Source organism: Durio zibethinus, chromosome 21 (genome assembly GCF_047325235.1).
Source record: "Durio zibethinus cultivar Kanyao isolate XHJ-2024 chromosome 21, ASM4732523v1, whole genome shotgun sequence".
Lineage (NCBI taxonomy): Eukaryota > Viridiplantae > Streptophyta > Magnoliopsida > Malvales > Malvaceae > Durio > Durio zibethinus.
In genome coordinates, this window is record NC_143182.1 from 1,042,453 (window position 1) to 1,061,007 (window position 18,555).

The 18,555-nt window shown below is 37.1% G+C and overlaps 4 protein-coding genes and 1 pseudogene across 9 annotated transcripts; 4 read left to right on the top strand and 1 right to left on the bottom strand.

Moving 5' to 3' along the window:
- Nucleotides 1-1,194: 1,194 nt before the first annotated feature.
- LOC111304565 (uncharacterized) lies at nucleotides 1,195-5,935 on the top strand. The gene is made up of 4 exons (XM_022901217.2): nucleotides 1,195-2,122; nucleotides 2,206-2,277; nucleotides 2,366-3,677; nucleotides 5,421-5,935. Exons 1-3 carry the CDS (start codon nucleotides 1,358-1,360, stop codon nucleotides 2,369-2,371), a joined length of 843 nt encoding a protein of 280 aa, XP_022756952.1. The 5' UTR covers nucleotides 1,195-1,357; the 3' UTR covers nucleotides 2,372-3,677; nucleotides 5,421-5,935.
- A 152-nt stretch (nucleotides 5,936-6,087) lies between these two features.
- Nucleotides 6,088-6,991, top strand: LOC111304567 (StAR lipid transfer-like protein). The gene is made up of 2 exons (XM_022901220.2): nucleotides 6,088-6,656; nucleotides 6,754-6,991. The coding sequence occupies exons 1-2, from the start codon at nucleotides 6,426-6,428 to the stop codon at nucleotides 6,826-6,828; spliced, it is 306 nt and encodes a 101-aa protein (XP_022756955.1). The 5' UTR covers nucleotides 6,088-6,425; the 3' UTR covers nucleotides 6,829-6,991.
- Nucleotides 6,992-7,317: 326 nt separating this feature from the next.
- Nucleotides 7,318-11,050, bottom strand: LOC111304564 (putative mitochondrial import inner membrane translocase subunit TIM21). 5 transcript variants are annotated; one of them, XM_022901216.2, is made up of 9 exons: nucleotides 10,900-11,050; nucleotides 10,649-10,800; nucleotides 10,198-10,263; nucleotides 10,053-10,071; nucleotides 9,448-9,608; nucleotides 8,826-9,004; nucleotides 8,689-8,737; nucleotides 8,038-8,157; nucleotides 7,318-7,809 (listed from the first exon to the last, which is right to left on the bottom strand). In XM_022901216.2, the coding sequence occupies exons 2-9, from the start codon at nucleotides 10,760-10,762 to the stop codon at nucleotides 7,624-7,626; spliced, it is 894 nt and encodes a 297-aa protein (XP_022756951.1). In that variant the 5' UTR covers nucleotides 10,763-10,800; nucleotides 10,900-11,050; the 3' UTR covers nucleotides 7,318-7,623. The 5 variants fall into 5 exon arrangements, with proteins under 5 accessions (XP_022756951.1, XP_022756949.1, XP_022756948.1 ...); XM_022901214.2 differs by having other exon boundaries at nucleotides 10,649-10,818; nucleotides 10,900-11,042; XM_022901213.2 differs by having other exon boundaries at nucleotides 10,893-11,042.
- Nucleotides 11,051-11,231: 181 nt separating this feature from the next.
- On the top strand, nucleotides 11,232-16,249 carry LOC111304563 (uncharacterized; annotated as a pseudogene). The gene is made up of 6 exons (XR_016331579.1): nucleotides 11,232-11,332; nucleotides 11,842-12,113; nucleotides 12,236-12,887; nucleotides 13,068-13,267; nucleotides 13,701-13,945; nucleotides 14,291-16,249. The product of XR_016331579.1 is annotated as an uncharacterized LOC111304563 (transcript).
- A 358-nt stretch (nucleotides 16,250-16,607) lies between these two features.
- DUO1 (myb-like HTH transcriptional regulator family protein) lies at nucleotides 16,608-18,489 on the top strand. Its single transcript, XM_022901222.2, has 3 exons — nucleotides 16,608-17,051; nucleotides 17,135-17,378; nucleotides 17,897-18,489. Exons 1-3 carry the CDS (start codon nucleotides 16,789-16,791, stop codon nucleotides 18,386-18,388), a joined length of 999 nt encoding a protein of 332 aa, XP_022756957.1. The 5' UTR covers nucleotides 16,608-16,788; the 3' UTR covers nucleotides 18,389-18,489.
- The last annotated feature ends 66 nt before the right edge of the window (nucleotides 18,490-18,555 follow it).

An 18,555-nucleotide genomic window follows, 5' to 3' on the forward strand; every position in this document is an offset into this window, starting at 1 on the left:
AACAGAAACCAAGCCACAGAAATTGCATTTTGAAAGCAGTTAGAGTGGGAAAAAGGGTATTTGATATGGTTCAAATTTTCATGAACATGAGCACACAATTTCCACTAACAGCACACAGTCAATAAATACATGGACCTAATGAGGTAATAAGGCTAGATTCTCATTATACAATTCCAATAATGGTCATTTATATCAAAGTACATGATGCCAAATTAGCAGTCTATGTACAATTCAACAAATTTTGTCTTCTTTCTTTTATGTATCACATACAAGAAAGTAACTTGCGAAAAAAAAAAAAATCTATTTAAAAGTTAAAAGTAATAACTAAAGATTTCAAAGTCGAATATTAGGTAAAACTTTTTCATAATTGATTATTTTAAATTTTAATATGAATATATAATCTAAAATCAATTAACGAAAGATAAACTAAACGTTGTTATATTAATGTGTTTAAAATGTTTCATATTTAATTTATTATCACTCAAATAATTTACTAATAAAATTAAACCATTAATATCATAATATTTTTATTTTAATTATAGTGTTACTCTTTTCATCTCAATTTATTTTATCATGTAATAATTTTTATGGAGTTAAAACAATTTGATTTTAATATATTTAATATTAAAATTAAAATTTTTTATTAAATTAAAATCTCATGATTTTTAATATTTAAAAATAAAAAATCATTAAAATATTTTAAAATATAAAAAGTAAAAATTTTAAATATAAAAAAAAGACATAATTTTTAAGACGTTTCAAAAAAAAAAAAAAGGGACCGAAGAATAATATGCTTGTAGGAAATTTTGAAACATATTTAGGGTTATAAATTAAAAATTAAATCAAATCCACTAATTTGCATGGTTATGATACATAGCAAAAGATGTTGAGTACGCAAAAACGAGTTGAGTGACATCAAGGTCGGTACTTCTAAACGTTGAAGTAGAAGCCAAACAGATCCTAAGGAATTGTAGCGCACAGTTAAAGCTAAAGACAGTGAAGAACAGAACAGAACACAACACCCGACCACGGTTCAAACTTGTAAAGGAAACACACAAAAAAAAAAAAAAAGAAAATAAAAACGAAGGTCAAAACCGTCATAAAAATTAAACTTTGTTTCCTTATGGTTCAGAGTATCATAACTGCTCTTCTTCTCTTCTCTCCATAAAACCTCAAACAACACCCTTCACTTTTGTCTTTCCTCACTTTCATGGATTTAGATTCCTCTCTATCCATTCTTCTTTAGTCAAATTTTCTTCTCAACCAAACAAACAATCACCCTTATTTTCTTTTTGGTTGGCTTTTGATTTTGTTTCAGTTGAAAGAACGGAGAATATTTTCTCTGTTCTATCGATCAATGGTGTTTCATTCAATCTCAGAAAGGAGAAAAAACTCAAACAAGAGCGAAACTGAAACTGTTATGGCTTCTTCTTCGACCTTGAAATCCCAGCCTCTTCATAACTTTCAATTACATGACCTTAAATGGGCCATGAACCACACCAACAACCACCGCCTTCGAAAACTCTCCGATTCCTCTCAGAAATCTCCTGAACGCGGCGATACTGATTCTGACTCCGATAATAATCGGAAGGGGAATCTAGTGTGCGAAGCTCTTTCAAAGAACGGAGCTTTTTCAGGTTCTTCCCCTGATAAGAAAGTCATCAATGGTTCTGATGTTTTGGTTGACAATAACTCTGAGAAGAAAGCTACTCCTTCGGACGGTAGATCGAAGATCTATATACGTTTACGAACGAAGAATCAGAAGTCTGTTGATGAGGTTGCTGATGTAGGAGATCAGAACTTAAGTGTTGAAGACGTTGAAGAATTTGTTCCCAAGACGTGGAATCTGAGGCCTAGGAAGCCGATTTCTAAACCTCCGAATCAGAATGGAAGCGCGCCGAAGATCGGAGCTTCGACGCACGAGAACAAAACTCATAGGCTGGAATCGACCCGGTCAAGAAATGCAACCGAACCCAAAGCGGCTGAGAAGAAGGAGAAGAAACAGAAGTTCTCAATTTCCCTTTCTAGAGAAGAAATTGATGATGATATCTTTGCCATGACCGGGTCAAAGGCCTCTAGGAGGCCAAAGAAGCGAGCCAAGAATGTTCAGAAACAACTGGATGTAAGCTTTTGAATTTCTTCATTATCTCTCGAAATTTGGATATTTCTAATTTTCTTTTATTTTTCTTTGTGAATATTTTACAGTACGTGTTTCCTGGATTGTGGTTAGCTTCGATAACGCCTGATTGCTACAGAGTTCCTGAGGCTCCTATAAAGGTCTGATATTTTGGCTATTCAAAAGTTTCATCTTTTCAATTACTTGGTCTAGTGATTTTGAGTAAAGGTTTGATTTTGGTGATTGCAGGGTTAGATGGAACTGTTGCTAAAACGGTGAATTTGGAGGGTGGGGATAAGGGTGACTGCTAAACTTTTTTTTTGCAGGTGTAGAATGAGCTTGTAGAGACAAAAGGGTAACAAATGTATCTTGTTTTTGTGCCTTTTTGTCTAATCCATGACGAGTTTAGAGGGATGGCGAGAGACAGTTATATTATGAATCTTGTTATGAGTAGTTACAGATTGTAAATATGACTTATCAGTTTCATAAATAGGGTTTTTACCGTTTCAGTTTATGAAAAAGGAAATCTTTTTTTTTTTATCAGGAGATCTTTTAGATCTTTAGGTTATGAGTACTTGTTTGTTGTTCATGGAACTGGTTTAAATGTTAGAGCATAATAACTGTTTATTGATCCGGAAAGTTTGGGGTGTATACTTGTTTTGATGTGCATGTGTTTCTTTCTTATTTAGTTCTTTGTAATGCACGGTTTGGATAAAGTGTAGTTAGTTACTGGCAGTTGATTGATTGGAGAAACGTCTCAATAATTATCGGATATTAGTTATGAGCACGTGTTCATTATTGATGGATTGAGTAGATACGAGCACGTGTTAGTAATTAAGGGATTGAGTAATTCTGAGCACGTGTTAATGATTAATGGATCGAGTAGTTCTGAGCACGTGTTAGTAATTAAATGGATTAAGTAGGTATGAGAATGTGTTAGTAGTTAACGGATTGGGTGGTTCTGAGCTGGTGTTAGTAATTAACGTATAAGTAGTTCTGCGCACGTGGGCATGCTTGAGCTACTGTCTGTTATGTTGAGAATACAGAGTGCTGGAGGCATACAATTTATGGAATCCATATATGGTTGGAATGTGCTTTAATGATTGATTTGCAACAGTGGAATCTCTGAGTTCTTTCTTGCTTTTTAAATGTACACTTGTTCAAGAAAAAATGGTTAGTTTTCCCGGCTTTAATTTATGTAGGAAAGTGTCATTATTTAATGAAAGTAGTTTTGCTTATTCTTTCTGTTTTAAACACGCGTCATTGGCCATCCAAGGCAACACGTGTATCTGTGAATAAGCTGAAACAGTTGAGTGATATGTCCTTTTAATTCACTTGCATGCATGGTATCTTTACGTTGTTATTGGAAAGCAAACAAGTGAGGTGAAAAACGGTTAGTTCACTGGCTTTTGATTGGTTTGAGATGAACTTCTACCGTTAAACGAATCAAAAAGTTTGCCTTGTGTGTCTTTCTTGTTTGCAGAGATTGTGACATAGGTGCATCACCACTATTTCTATAACACACATTTGATTGATCAGCAAGACTACTGTGTCATAGAAGGTGTGCATTGTGTGATTGAGTTATATCTTTCATCATTGAGTTTACTCTTGCTATGAAAATTGCGTTTATCAAAAGTAAAAGGGGTCACTTTATCACTATTGAGTAGATTTAAGAAAAATGCCAATCTATATTTGTTTACTTGTTTGTCTCCCCAACTTGGAAGTGTTTGAGTGAATGGATTTAGCAGCAACTGCTTACGCTTTGCTGTGTGTTTCTGATCAGGTCAAAAGTCAGAGCAGATTGCATGTATGGAAGCCAGCGAGCCAAATAATCAGGCTCATGGTCTTATGAAAATGTTGGCATTCTTTAATTGACTGAAGTAGTTTTTCCAGTTTGCCTTTCCTATTTGAAATCTATGAGGAATTTGTTTGCGTTATTTTTAATGGCAAGATGTGAATGACTGAAATAGGTTGGAATTTCATGGAAAATGTCAGTGTTGGAGTCTAAAGAGTGGGGTTACACTATTGTGATTGAACTCCATGCTTTACATTTGTGTCCAAGTCTTTTTGTGTATTTTCCCTCTAAAGAAAAAACTCCTCTTGGTCTCCTCATGACAAACTTCAGTCTTACGAAGTAGTTTGTATTGCTTATTATTAGAAATATTGCAATTAGAGAGACTGTGAAGCAAATAATGGTAGGTTTCAGCAGGTTAATTTTCTCTTCATTGCCATTATGACTGCATCGATATGTGTAAATACTAGTGAAACTAGAAAAACTAAGTTCTCCGACTAGGGTCTAATATCTAGCAATATGATGTGCAACTAATATTAATTCATAGAAGTTTAAAATAATGTTTATCATGCCAATTAGATTGTCCAGAGAACTAATGATCTCCATTTTTGACATTATTTAACATTTTTTGTTAACCACAGTACATACATTGCTTCTATCAGAGGTGCATGCGTCCCTAACATTCTTTGCTTTTAAGAAGGGTGCAAGAGCATATCAAAGCATATATAGTATATACAGTGATTGCCGAAAACATTTATAGCATATTGACTGAATGGTAAAAGCCTATATCGCAGCCTTAGCATTCTCTAATTTAGAGCTTTTATATAATTGGTAACTCTATAAATTCCAAATCTTGCTATAACCACATTTTATGAAGCATTAACTATTTCCTTATAGCACACATATCAAATGGAATATACCTTTTGTTTGGCTTGAGGTTTGTTGTTTTTAAATTTATCTGATTTTCTGTGTTGCAATTTGATTGCTAGCTGTACCAGCTAATTGTTCCCTCTCTCAACCCACACGCTTGCACGTGTGCATGCACATGCACACGTGCACACTATAGCAGAGCATGGGCCTTAAATTTGTTAGGATGTGCTTTTTCTTGGATAAATGATGATGCCATCTATTCTTTGATATTTCTACTGGAAATCTCTGGTGAGCTATGACTTATATATGCATCTGATGGGGAACATTGAATGCAACGCTGGTTCAGGTTAGATGCTCAGATCATGTCCAAAGGAGATCATTAAGTGCCATAATAGTCGTGATTTTTACTGTGTTTTGATTTCTAATTCAATGTTCTATAGAAAATGCTGGGTTCTGTTTAAAGCTTCAGCCTGATTAGAAGGCTATGTAAATACCCTCAGGGTTGTCACCATCCAGAAAATGTTTTATGAGCACACATTCTTTGAAGACAACATGGCAGATATCATGCTTAGTTCTGGTTCCTGCTTTTTTTGGTAGGTATAACTATTATGTTTATTCCATTTAACTTTGTGAAGTTTTCAGTTTGCAGCAGATCAAGTTTGATTACAATGTTGTCAGACAAAGATTCTGAAATGGATAATTGTTGTCATTGAGATGTGATGCCAACTCAAAACTGCTCCATGCTCTTCCCTTTCGTCCTGACTGGTTCCCAGCAAAGAACTGACTAAGCAAACCCTGTTCTGGATTTTCTAGTGAGCTTGCAGTCTGTAGATCTGATGCTGAACTTGCAGGGGCACATTGTGGTATAAATGGTCTCTATAGTGCAGCGATACCATACTGCCCATTACAGAATGGCTGCAATCCCTCCATTAGGGATCTGCAGAATACAAACGTAGTTTGTTATGGAGGGCTTTCAAATATTTCATTGTATTGTATTTCATCCTGCACAAGTTCTGAAAGTCGCAATTTTAGGAACTTCTATCATCCTGAAAGTAGAATTATTGAGAGGATGCTGTTTCCTGACAATGATGGGAGAAGTGTGCCTAGTATTGTACTTCCTCATGTATTTCCCACTAAAAATCTTCCATTCATTCATATTTTTCCTGTTCTACTTTCTTTTTAGTTGAAAATTTTGTGGGGGAAAAGGTTCCCATGCCAAAAAACCTTTGTAGCCAGCACCGGCCTGCCCAGCAACCAAGCTCGCTGGTTGCATGTATGTGGGCCAAATTTTAAAGCCGACGTTGCTCCCCGGCCCCCAATTCTAAAACCAAATTCAATTTGAAATATCCATATACATCTCTACACTATTGGAGTTCGGTGTTCTGCTTTAATGCCTGCAATGGAGGGGAGCTGGACTCAATAGGGTCATCGAGAAAATGAGCCTAGTTTGTTGGGCTAATAATTAGACCCATTAGCAATGTTTCACCCAAATTTCCGTTATCAATTCATTGGGTTGGGCTGATACAAACTTAAGCTGGTGAGCGTTACAAGAAGGGTCCAAATCGGGTGGCAATCGAATCGAAGAGAAGCGGCTTAGAAGGGTGCAACTAGGCAAAGTGAGTGACGTCTGAAGGAGGAAGACGAGTCATGGAGGTGGAGGAGAACGGTGGTGAGGGTGATAAAACCCGCTTCCACAGTCACTGGTATTGGGCCATAGCAAGCGTGGCCCAGTTCGGATGGGCTGTATCTTCGTATCGAAAAGGTTATGCCGGTGACCATCGTTTGATGCCCTTCAAAGCTTTCGCCGTCGCTTCTCTGTTCCTCGGAGCCTCTACCTCTGCATCCGTCGCTTCCCTTAAAGCCTCTGGCATTCACAAGGTGATCTAAACATGCATATCTATTGCTTCCTGTCCTGTTTCTGCAAATTTTCACCATCAACATTTGTAATTTTCTTTTATAATTTCACTTTTAACAGGTGGAAGATTTGATGGAAGTGGGTGCAAATATAAGAACTGGACTTGGAATTCGTCCCAGGGCGGGGGATAAATGAGTTTTAGCCTTGGTTTAAGGCCATTTCTTTTTGAGGATCTTTATGGGTTTTCATTTTTCTTTTCTTTTCTTTTTAGTGCCTTGTATTTACTTCAATGCAATTAGTTTTTCAGTTCAAGTCTGCATCTTTATCATAATAATCAAGCAATTAACTTTAATCTCAATCTGTGTCATTCATTTTTGTTAACAAGGATAAAACTTGCATAAAGGGTTTTGATCTTCAAGACATGAATGGGTTTTGTTTCCTAGGTAACAACTGCTAGTATTGGAAAACTGTTTCACATGTTCAAAGGAAAATAAAAGTTGAAATCTTTAATTCAAGTCTGACTAAACCGAAGAAATAGGACTAATCTCTGATCACAAACACTGGCGTTTTCAAGGTATGAGACGACAACTAGCATGTTTTTTGTTTTCACTCGATTGTAATGTTCAGAGCTTGTGAATTTGGTATGAGCATGACCATTTGATCAACATAATGAACATGGAGGACTGGGAAAAAGAACTGCTGCAAATATTATTGACTGTAATTTGTATAATCGATGCAGCAGATTAACAACAGTGTTGTTTTCCAGCACATTGTGGTAGAATTAAGACTTGAATCCATGCATCTACCAGTACCAAGGGGTAAAGTTAATGAATAAACAAAAACCAATTACCCATTGAAAGTTTCAGGGAGAAGGGACAAACAATTCCCAGTCAAATTTACAAAATCCCAAACATTTGGTGAAAAAATTCAACTGGTGACTCAGATCAAAACTGGGACACTGACAACTAAAGTTAAAGTATTCATCCCTTGTCAATTTGCTGCAGAAGACTTTAGTTCAGCTGCAGGTAAATAAGACTCCAGCATTAATTCTGCCGGGGAAGGTGAATTGATCTGAACAATCAAGTAGGTATACTTCCATTTGTTGTCAGTTTTGTCCTTGAACATTTCGGTAAAAACTTTCCCAGCTCCATGGGGCCCACGAATATAGAAATTAATCTGTTTCAAAATGATTAACAAGCAATCACAAATAAAAAATTCAATATGAGAGATCAAGGATGCAACAACCATTTTATCTTGTTTGAAGGGGTTGGGATGAGGGAGTATGATCTGTGGATGTGGAGTGGTTATCTCAGAGAACACTGCAAAATTACTATAATACAAAGCAGCTTATAGCTAACAAATATGAAAGACTTTTTTCAACATGCTTGTAAAGACTTGAGTCACCTCCACATGCTCTACACCATTTTCATCCGTGTATATCCTGTTTGGAATACGTTGGCGAGCAGCACGATTTCTACTTTCTTGACCATAGCCTGTTATAGGATGCCCAATCCTCACCCTAACCTGATAGAAACAAATGTAATCCAAGGTGAACATAGAACTGCAATGCCAACCATAACAGGTGGTTCAAAATGCTTAGAATCATATATAACTTGACCGTCTGTTGAACTGTCAATCTGAGGGCACAATTGATATTTCTAAATAATAATAAAAAAGAAACATACTAGTATGATTTATCAAGCTAATAAATGTCAGATTCATCCAAAATCTGACTTGATACATGCGAATAGATGCCAGTGCTCATTGTTATTTTATTTTAATCTCCTTCTCATACTCGGTTCTTATTTATGGTAAAATAGGGGCTCAAACGTATTATTTTGATGCTCATGCTTCATATAAATAATATCAGGCTTCTGCTTGCAGATCTGGCAGTTATAAATCATAATGCGTGTTGCATCGTTGACATTTCCAGTTTCCTTTGAGAACAGAATAGTAATCTCTTCATAGGTTCAACATATGATTAGTACATAAAAATTCCAAGATACCAATTCACAGTGTTGGTTCCAAGACAAGAACATGCTATTTTTCACAGACCTGGCTTTCATTCTGAATTCTTTCCAAAGCATGATTGAATATCTTATACCTACAAAACCACGGTTTTGAATCAGGGTGGATGTAACAAAGGGAGAAGACTTAATAGCGAAATTACCAACTAGGCATTTGACTCTTACTCTTTTGGTTGAAATATCAGCTCCATGAAGACAGCATATGCAGCAGCAGCTGCAATCCCAAGCCCAACAAGGATTATGATAGAGTAGCTAGCCCCCTCTGTAAATGTCACAGGTTTTTCGGGGATATTGTAGGTAGGAGCATCAAACGGATCCTCAACATTAGATAGTTCTTTTCTAGTCTGCCAAAGGGATAAGTACAACAAATCAGTGCAACTGATATTAAGCTTGAATAACCATAAAGCCCAGAGAACAAGAAAATGCAGCAATTATATAAACTCAAGCAGTATAGCATTTGCTGAGAATAACTCAGATAATTCTGAAGTTACTTGTTCTTGACCTTTTGGTTCACAAGAACCTTTGAACTCCCACAAGGATAGATGGACTTTGCTCAATATAAAATAAACTTCAGTAATGTTTATGCTTTGTTTAATCTTTACGGCTAATTAATATCCAAAATATGATAATGGCAGTGATAGCCTCACCATAAAAGAGGATAAAACATACAATTAATCACATATCAGAATTACAAACTAAGCAAACAACACGAAAAGTAATTTTATCAATTATTTAAAGCTAATACAGATGAGAACATGAAAGGCCGAAGATGCATTAAGATCCAAACCTCAGATGTTTCTTTTGATTGCTTTGAAGCTCTTGATGCAAAGGATCTAGCAAAGCAAGGAGATATGAGCTTTGATCCATAATTTTCTATGTGTGGGACAGAGGCCTGAAAGCTTACTATAGAATCTCTACCACACTGTCCTTTAAATGGAAGAGCAATGCCTGCTTGACATTATTGTCAAATAAATTAAGAAGACAATGGAGAAACGAAGAGAACAATAATTCTTATGCTAATTCAACTTGACATAAACATTTTATGCACTCCACAAAGTAGATTACTTATGCATGAAGTAATATTCTACCACAACAAACTCATGAAAGGTTAGGCAAACATAGAATTTCTACATAACGGATAGCAAAATGAACAATGGTATTAACTGTAAAGTTAGATTTTATCAACATGTCCAATGAAAGAAGCCCAAACCCTTCATGAAATTGAGTGAAAAGAAGGGAGGGTTCCCCTCCACAAATTTCTAAAAAATAGATATGAAACCTTCTGAGAAAATTATTTTCTCCCAAAAAACTAATCTAGATTGCTGATTGGCTAAAACCTTAATAAAATGATCATAAATGTTGACAGACAAACATATATGATAAATAACTAACCATTAGCTCCAAGTACACCCTGCAGAATGAAAGAAGAAAGCATTAGTCTGCAGCAATGTAGAGAGAAAACATATAAATAGAAAGCATTTAGTCTGCAACCATGTAGGGAGAAAATATGTAAATAGAATAAAAACTACTGCCTCACCTTTGACATATTATTGGCACCTGTCACATACCGTCTTGTAAAACTAGAATTCAAATCCGCGGGAAACTGCAGTATGTCATCAGAAAATGATTCACCAACTGATACAGATTCATCATATATAAGAGATACTTCAAAAATAAACAGGCTTTGAAAAACTGTAATGCAATTATATTAACCAACTCAAACCAAGGCTTAGGCTTAACTACATAAAAACAGAAGAAGCTCTAATAAAATTGACTGGCACATTGACCTTTTGCTCTACTTACTGCTAAAAGATTTATACTTCCCCTAATATTTCGCATGAAAGATCACCATTGCCAACTACCTTGTCAGCTAATAACACACACATAAAGAGAGTAACACATTCTGTTGGCAAGCTAAAAAAAAAACCCCTCAAAAAGAGAAAATAAAAGAACAGTACCCATACAAAGCAAGGAGTAAACGATCTTACCCTTTTAGCAGGTGATGAAAAACCATCCAAACAAGGCTTAGATTCCACAAATGATCTCACCAAACCACCCCATCTGCCGCTACTAGATATTACAGACCTCCTAATGTTCTGCATCTTCGACTATGCAAACTGAAACCTTTTCTTCAACAACTCTGCGAAGAAAATATTTTCTTTTCTTGCTGGATTATCAACGAACAACAAAGCAAAAAAAAAAAAAAATCAAGCCCAAAAGTAGAATTTATACAACAGACATAAACTAGTGAAGACAGGCCGCAGGATGAGATTCGAGCACAACGCCCAGCGGCTGAGGTTTCATTGCAGACACGTGCCACCCAAAGCCGCACGTGTTTGTTAGGGTTAATCTGAATTAACCTGGGCTAAAGCCCGTATCTAACGTGAACCCAATAGTTACCAGAAATACATATATTATTAGAATATCCTTCGAGGCCCCGCATCCAGAAGGATATAATGACAAACATTTCCAACATGGAGGGATCAAAGAATAATTATAAGAGAAAAAAGGGTTTTCTCTTTTGCAAAATATGAAATATCACAGCGCACAATAGGTATTTCCTTTCCTCCTGTCCCTCTCCCTCTCTCTCCCTCTCCTCCCGTTCCGTCTGTTACCTGATTAAGAAGAACAGAGGTGAAACAAAGGAGCTTTCCTTAGAAGCCCTTTACCAGGTAATAAAGGAGCAACCTGGCCTGTAAAAGCAGTAGCTTTTAAGGTTTCTTTGGTTTCCTGAGAGTAATGGTAGAGTTTGAATAAAGAAATGGGAAGTTTTTGAGTCATGAGACATCACAAACTTTAAAGCTTTGCTCTTGAATGAGGCTAATTGAATGACTTTTTTCTATTTCTTTTTCTTTTTATAGTACTTTGATGGAGTACCTGGGTGGATACTTATTGCTATCTGTTTATTTTTCTTCAAGTTTAGTGAAATTTGATTGAACCCATCTGAGTTAAGTATTATTCTTGCAGTGAAGTTTTTGTTTTCTTGTTTGTATTTTGTCTATGAATACGACACAACCTATATCGATAAGCTGTGGTCTTGGTGGTGAGTTGTATGTTCTTTTGAATGACTTTCTTGTGGATGGTAACTTGGTATTATGTTTGATAAGTGGGGTTTTGCTATCTTGAAATATTGCAATCAGTTTGCTGATAAATAGTGTAATCACTGTTTCTTCTGATGTAGATGGCTAGATGGGATGAGATTCTGTCCCTTCCTGTACAAAATCCACCGACCTTGGAGTTCTCTGCTCATGATCTTGTATGGTCAAAGGTGGAAGGTTGGCGTGACAATATAGATAGAGTCGCTCTAATCCCCTTTGCTAGAGTGGATGACTTTGTAAGGGGTGAATCCTCAAACAAAGACTGTCCTACTAGGTTTCATGTTGAAGCAAGAAGGCGGAGACCACCGAAGGCACCTTACAAGCCAAAGGTTGATGGTATTCTTGAATATATTCTGTAGGTTCTGCCTCCTTTCTTCCCTTTTTTTGTTTTTAAATCTTTTGATTGCTTGTGCAGTTGTGCTCAATGGTATTGCACATAATTTGGTTGAGTTTAAATTTATCCTGTTGAACTTGTAGGTATTGGTGTTCATTTGGTCCTGATGACCATAGGAAAGGTGGCATTGTTCGACCCAGCAGGAATACATACATTCCTAAGAAGACAAACGCTGGTCGACCCAACACAAAGAGGGGATGCACCTGTCACTTTATAGTAAAACGCTTAATTGCTGAACCGTCAGTAGCACTCATAATTTATAACCAAGATAAGCATGTAGATAAGAAAGGGTTGCCATGCCATGGCCCACAGGACAAAAAGGCTGCTGGCACACGTGCTATGTTTGCACCATACATCTCAGAGGATCTGCGCTTACGTGTGTTATCTTTACTGTATGTTGGGGTCTCTGTGGAGACCATAATGCAGCGGCACAATGAATCAGTAGAGAAACAGGGTGGTCCATACAACCGTGATGACCTTTTAACTCATAGGTATGTTCGAAGGCAGGAAAGGAGCATTAGACGTTCTACGTATGAGTTGGATGCAGATGATGCAGTCAGTGTAAGCATGTGGGTTGAAAGCCATCAGAATCATGTATTCTTTTATGAAGATTTCACTGATTCAGACCCTTTAACCTTGGGCATTCAAACTGAGTGGCAGTTGCAACAAATGATTCGATTTGGAAATCGCAGCCTCATTGCCTCTGATTCAAGGTTTGGAACAAATAAACTGAAGGTTTGTCTCTCTTTTTCCTTTCTTTGCCTATAAGTGTCACTATCAGGCCATGAGGACTGATAGTGCTCATTTTTAAAATTATTTTCAGTATCCTGTTTACAGTCTCATTGTCTTCATTTTTAAAATTATTTTGTGCTCATTTTTGAAACTAATTGTGCTCATTTTTAAAATTATTTTCAGTATCCTGTTCACAGTCTCATTGTCTTCAATTCAGACAAGAAAGCAATCCCGGTAGCTTGGATAATAACTCCTAGATTTGCTAGTGTGGATGCTCATAGATGGATGAGGGCTCTATACAACAGGGTTCGCACAAAAGATCCTACTTGGAAATTGGCAGGGTTTATTGTGGATGATCCTTCAATTGATGTTCTTACAATCAGGTTGGGTGTTAAGTCCTCTGTCTGAGCTGACTTTGCGTGATTATGTGTGTTTAATATGTCGTGGAAGAATATTGTTCCATTGTCTATTGTGTTAGGAGGAAGAATGTTGTTCCTTTTATTGCAAGATTATTTATTTTGTGCATCAGCTCTTTGGTTGGTGTCCCCTATTGTGTGTTTTTTAGCCTCGAGGATGCTCTGCTGATATGATTCTAATAATTGTGAAACAACTGAGGGTAGGAATTTTTCTGTTTTTTCTTTTTGATTTAGACTAGGAGCAACCTAGTTCAGCTTGATTAAGTAAGCTTCTTAAGTGGCATATTAAAATGGTAATGTCCTTTCAGCATGATGAAGGGTTATAATATTTGCTCGCTCTTATAGATGGATGGAATGTGCCTAATTTAGGTTATATTATTTTTCTTTGTACTGCATTCAGGGATGTTTTTGAGTGCTCTGTATTGATATCCTTTTGGCGGGTACGCCATGCATGGCATAAAAACTTAGTGAAGAGATGTTCAGAGACAGAGATGCGTGCTGAGATATCAAGACAACTTGGACTGGCAGTTGATGACATTTGCAGAGGATGTGGAAATGTTGATTTGTTTGAGAAATTCATGGAAGATTTTGTTGATTGCTTGGATTTTATGGATTACTTCAAAGCAATCTGGTATCCCAGAATAGGTGGGTTGCTACTTTGCCTTTCGCATTTAGTTTACACCTTTTCCTGAATTCTTGATCTTAATCATCAGTGGGGAGCCACACTAGATTGATCTATTTCTCCTAAGTATAATGGTGCACATTCAGATTTGCACTTTTGACTGTCTATTACATTTCTCTTCATTTTTCAATCCATAAAACACTGATGTAGAGCATAGATAATTGTTCAGACAGTCTGACAAACTTGATTGTGTATTTGTATCGAATGTAAACAAACTTATATTTCACTAACAGCTTAATGCACTTTTTTCCCTTTTGTGAAAGCCTCGTAACTTGTGGAAAAAGAATGCTGAAATTCTGTTCTTTCAGGGGCTTGGATCTCTGCACTTGTAAACCTTCCACTTGCAAGCCTGGAGACTTGTTCTGCAATGGAATTTTACCACAATCAACTGAAGCTCCGTTTATTGAATGAGAAGGATCCTGCTGTGTACCAACGCTCTGATTGGCTGGTTGATAAGTTGGGTACAAAAGTGCATTCCTACTTTTGGCTGGATGAATATTCAGGGAAAGATGATTTTGCACGATACTGGAGGGATGAGTGGGTGAGTGGTTTAACATCTTGGCGGAAGGCATTGAAGATTCCTGATTCTGATGTTGCCATTGAAGGAAGATGTGCAAAAGTGACTGACCAGCTTGATCAGGATAGAGTTTATGTTGTTTGGAATCCTGGCTCACCGTATGGGATCTGTGATTGTAGTTGGGCAGAAATGGGCTACCTTTGTGAGCACGTGTTCAAGGTTATAAATGTCTGTCGTGAAATAGGGGCTAGTTTGCCATCCGTCAGCTTATCTCAGTACAACAAGGCTTTGATTGAGATGCTACATTGCCCGCCTCATGATTCTTTGATCCGTGATCATGCTGTTTCTTTAGCAATCCACGTACAGAAACAGTTAAATTCACTAGTCGGTCCTATTCAGAAACAAACCAAGGATGTTATTCAGGAAGGAAGTGCATCAGTGGTTTCTGCTAAACAAAATAGAGGATTAGTTTATAAGGACCATTGTGCAAATGAGAACAAATCATCTAATCATGAAAATGGCTACATGGATTGCTCTGAGGCTCCTGCTGGTATTGCAAGTGATTTGGGCGGTGAATCGGTTGATCGGGTAGAAGGTATAAATGGCATTTGTGGTGAGAATGCTGGAGAAGGAATATCTGGTTCTGAGATGGATGTTGATCCGCCCTCCAGTATTTCTCCATCTGAATTACCATCTCTCAATGAGGAGGTTGTCGCTGGTAATGTCCTTTCTGAAAATGGAGACAGTGCTTTAATTAACAAAGTCCCTAATATGAATAGAAAATTACCTCCCAAAGATAATGCTTTAAGAGATCAAAATGGATGTGAAGAAATCTTTAACAAAAATTGCCATGTTAGTATGATGGCTGCAGAGTCACAACCAGATGAGATTCCTCAAAGAAAACAGCTTTCAAAGCCCTGCACGGCAACTCATCAGGGTGATTTTGGTGGAAAGAGTAGTGAACCTTCAATGGCATCCATGTCTATACCTGAGAAAACCTCCTCATCCATGTCCTGTACTGTCGAGCCACAAGTGCTTGATATGGCTGAAGCCTCAGGTGCTCTGAATCTTGATATATCAATGGCATCAGAAAATGAGAATGAGATTGTAAGTAAGAATCATTCTACTGATAATGCCCTCCCATCAGGTGGATATCATGTTAATTTGGGAATTGTTGTTGATCTTGGTGATGAAGCAAAGGTACTAGACAACAGTATGGCTGAACACTTGGAAACATTCCCAAGTCATTCAACAACACTGCATCATGATGATGGTCAACCACCTACTGAAGTCGCAGCTCAAGAAACTGATGATTCTGGTGAGAAGGAACTTTCTAGCAACAAACCATCTACAACTAAACCTGAACTGCAAAAGAGTATTGAAGCTGGAAAATGTGGTAATAAGGAGATTGTGAACAGGTGACCAATGATCAGAATGGTGCTGTTGCTGTGGGCATTGTTTCAGAAGAGGCTGCTAATGACTCTGTATTCAGTGCTGGCTCTTACAAACAATAGGCATATGCTAGCTATTTTCATCGTTCCACAATTCCTTACTTCTTTCTTTGTAAAGGCTCCTCAGTAAATTTAATTGTAATTCGGTGATTCAGCCAGTTGCTCTAAATGTTAATGCTAGCAATCAACCAACAGATTTACCTCGCATTGTTCATGTATATTCTCATACTGTTGCCGAAAGTGGATCACATGTTATAAATGTTAAGAAGCAATTTATGATACATTTTTTAAATTTTAAAGTCCAATGTTATAATACATGTTTTTTTTTTTTATAATTTTTTTAAAATTCCCAGCAAAAATCTCACATTAAAACCTTAAATTACTAGTCTTTATAATCTCAATTTCCCCTTTTCTTATAACATTTGAGGAAACAGAAAGAACAGATTCCAATGGGAACAACTTGCCAGACATAAGTTTCCTGCAAGGCTTATCAATGCAGGAAGTTACTGGTGATAATTTATAAATCCCTAGTAATTTTAACCCTTATTCACAAACCTGTAAAACTTCGGGCCCAAGTTTAGGGTTTAGAGCATCAGGCGGCTATAATCTTATGCGATAATTTCTCACCCAAGGTTCATGGGGAAGGAGGGGCATATATGTAACTTAAGTACCAGTTTTGAATGAGAGAAAAAATTGGGAACGTGGGGCCATTGGCGGAGGATAATGGCAATAACCGTCTTAACCGTCATTACCGAAGGAGAGAAACATAGTAAAACAAAGATAATAAGAGTAGAAATGAATCAGAAATTTTCAGATAAAATATTAGACCAAAGTGAATATGGAATCCTTCACGAGAGAAGGGAATCATAAAAATTCTGGGTTTTTAGGGAGTGAAAAGTGGGAAATGGAAGGAAAGCAACTAGAGATAAGTCAGATAACGAAAGGGCCATGGAAGGCAGAGGAAGATGAAGTGCTGATCAACCATGTCAAGAAATATGGCCCTCGAGACTGGAGCTCCATTCGATCCAAAGGCCTTTTGCAAAGAACTGGCAAATCTTGTCGTCTGCGTTGGGTTAACAAACTTAGACCCAACTTGAAGAAGTAAAGCTTAATCTTTGTTACTTTCTTCTCCTAGTTGCTTGTACTCTACTAGTAATTCCTTTTCTTTTTCTGAATCTTCGTAGTGGGTGCAAGTTTACTACAGAGGAAGAAAGGGTGGTGATAGAGTTGCAAGCACAATTTGGGAACAAATGGGCAAAAATTGCTACGTACTTGCCTGGAAGGACCGACAATGACGTGAAGAACTTTTGGAGCAGTAGGCAGAAGAGACTGGCTAGAATTTTGCAGAATTCAGGAACAACTTCCCACTCCAAATCACTCAAAATCAAAAAGGAAGTTCCTGGCTTTCTTGATGTTCCTGCTTTGGAGGTAAACGCAATTCCATCACTACATTTCATGGTTGTTTTCAAATTTCAAGTGGTTTTTGGGATTATGTTAAGCAATTTTGTTGTTTGGAACTAATGATCTCTATGTTTGCAAATAGGGATGTTATATTCTATTAGATATGCATTTGATTAATTGACTCAAAGAAAAGTGTGTAACCTTCATTAGGAAACACCTTCTGACTTTCACTTGCACTTTTCTGTTTACGTAAAGTGGTTATAAAGTTTTGGTCAATGCTTGTATTATTTTAAAGAGTGTCGTCAATTTATCATAATTTCTTCCTTAACAACAGTAAAAGTTGTTCTTTAAAGGTAAAGGAGAACCAACAAAAAAAACCTTGCAAGTACACAAACAATGCTTGAGTTGTTCTTTCCCTCGAAATTGAGGAAGTGCTCATAAGCCCTTTCTGAGCAGGAAGGATTTTGGTTGCGATTATCAATCTTGTTGCCAATGGTAATCTTTTTCTTATGGTGCGATAATAGTTTCTTTTTGTCACTTTTTAGGTTCCAAAGTTCAGCTCGTCAATGGAGGAAGTATCATACGCTAAGGGCCAATCTTGCTCATCATCCTACCTTGAGAACTCTGAGACGATTAACATGGAGCAATTTCCAGATATAATGAATCCAAAGTTGTGTAATATTGATGCAAACATTGCTCAGCTCGAGCTTATGTCAAGAGGGAAAAGCCCATATGCTGAGGCTCCATCGCAATTTTTCTTCCCTCATATCCCACAGCCACAACCATACCTCACATTATCTCTAGACAGCCAAGACCTTTTGGCTAAATTTGAGGATCCTTACTTTTCACAAGTGTTTGCACCGGTGGATGTTCCCGAACTAGGGAGTGGATATGTCGGGCAGCCATTTCTTGAACCAGTGAGAAGTAGCGGATTTGGTGTAAGGGAAGAAACTGACATGACTCCAGATGCTTTTTTTGATGACTTTCCCGCTGACATGTTTGATCATATGGAGCCGCTTCCAAGCCCATCAGAGTAATTCAAGGACGAGGAAAATTGTCTTGACTATAAAGTTTTAATTCGTTTCTTCAGCCACAAAGTTGACTTGTCACTTGTATGTTATTGATGTTTCTTGCTGTAGGGGTTTGTCTCTTCTATTTCTTTTTCTTAAAGGGTGAAAATTGTTACCGTAAAGACTCTTTTGAG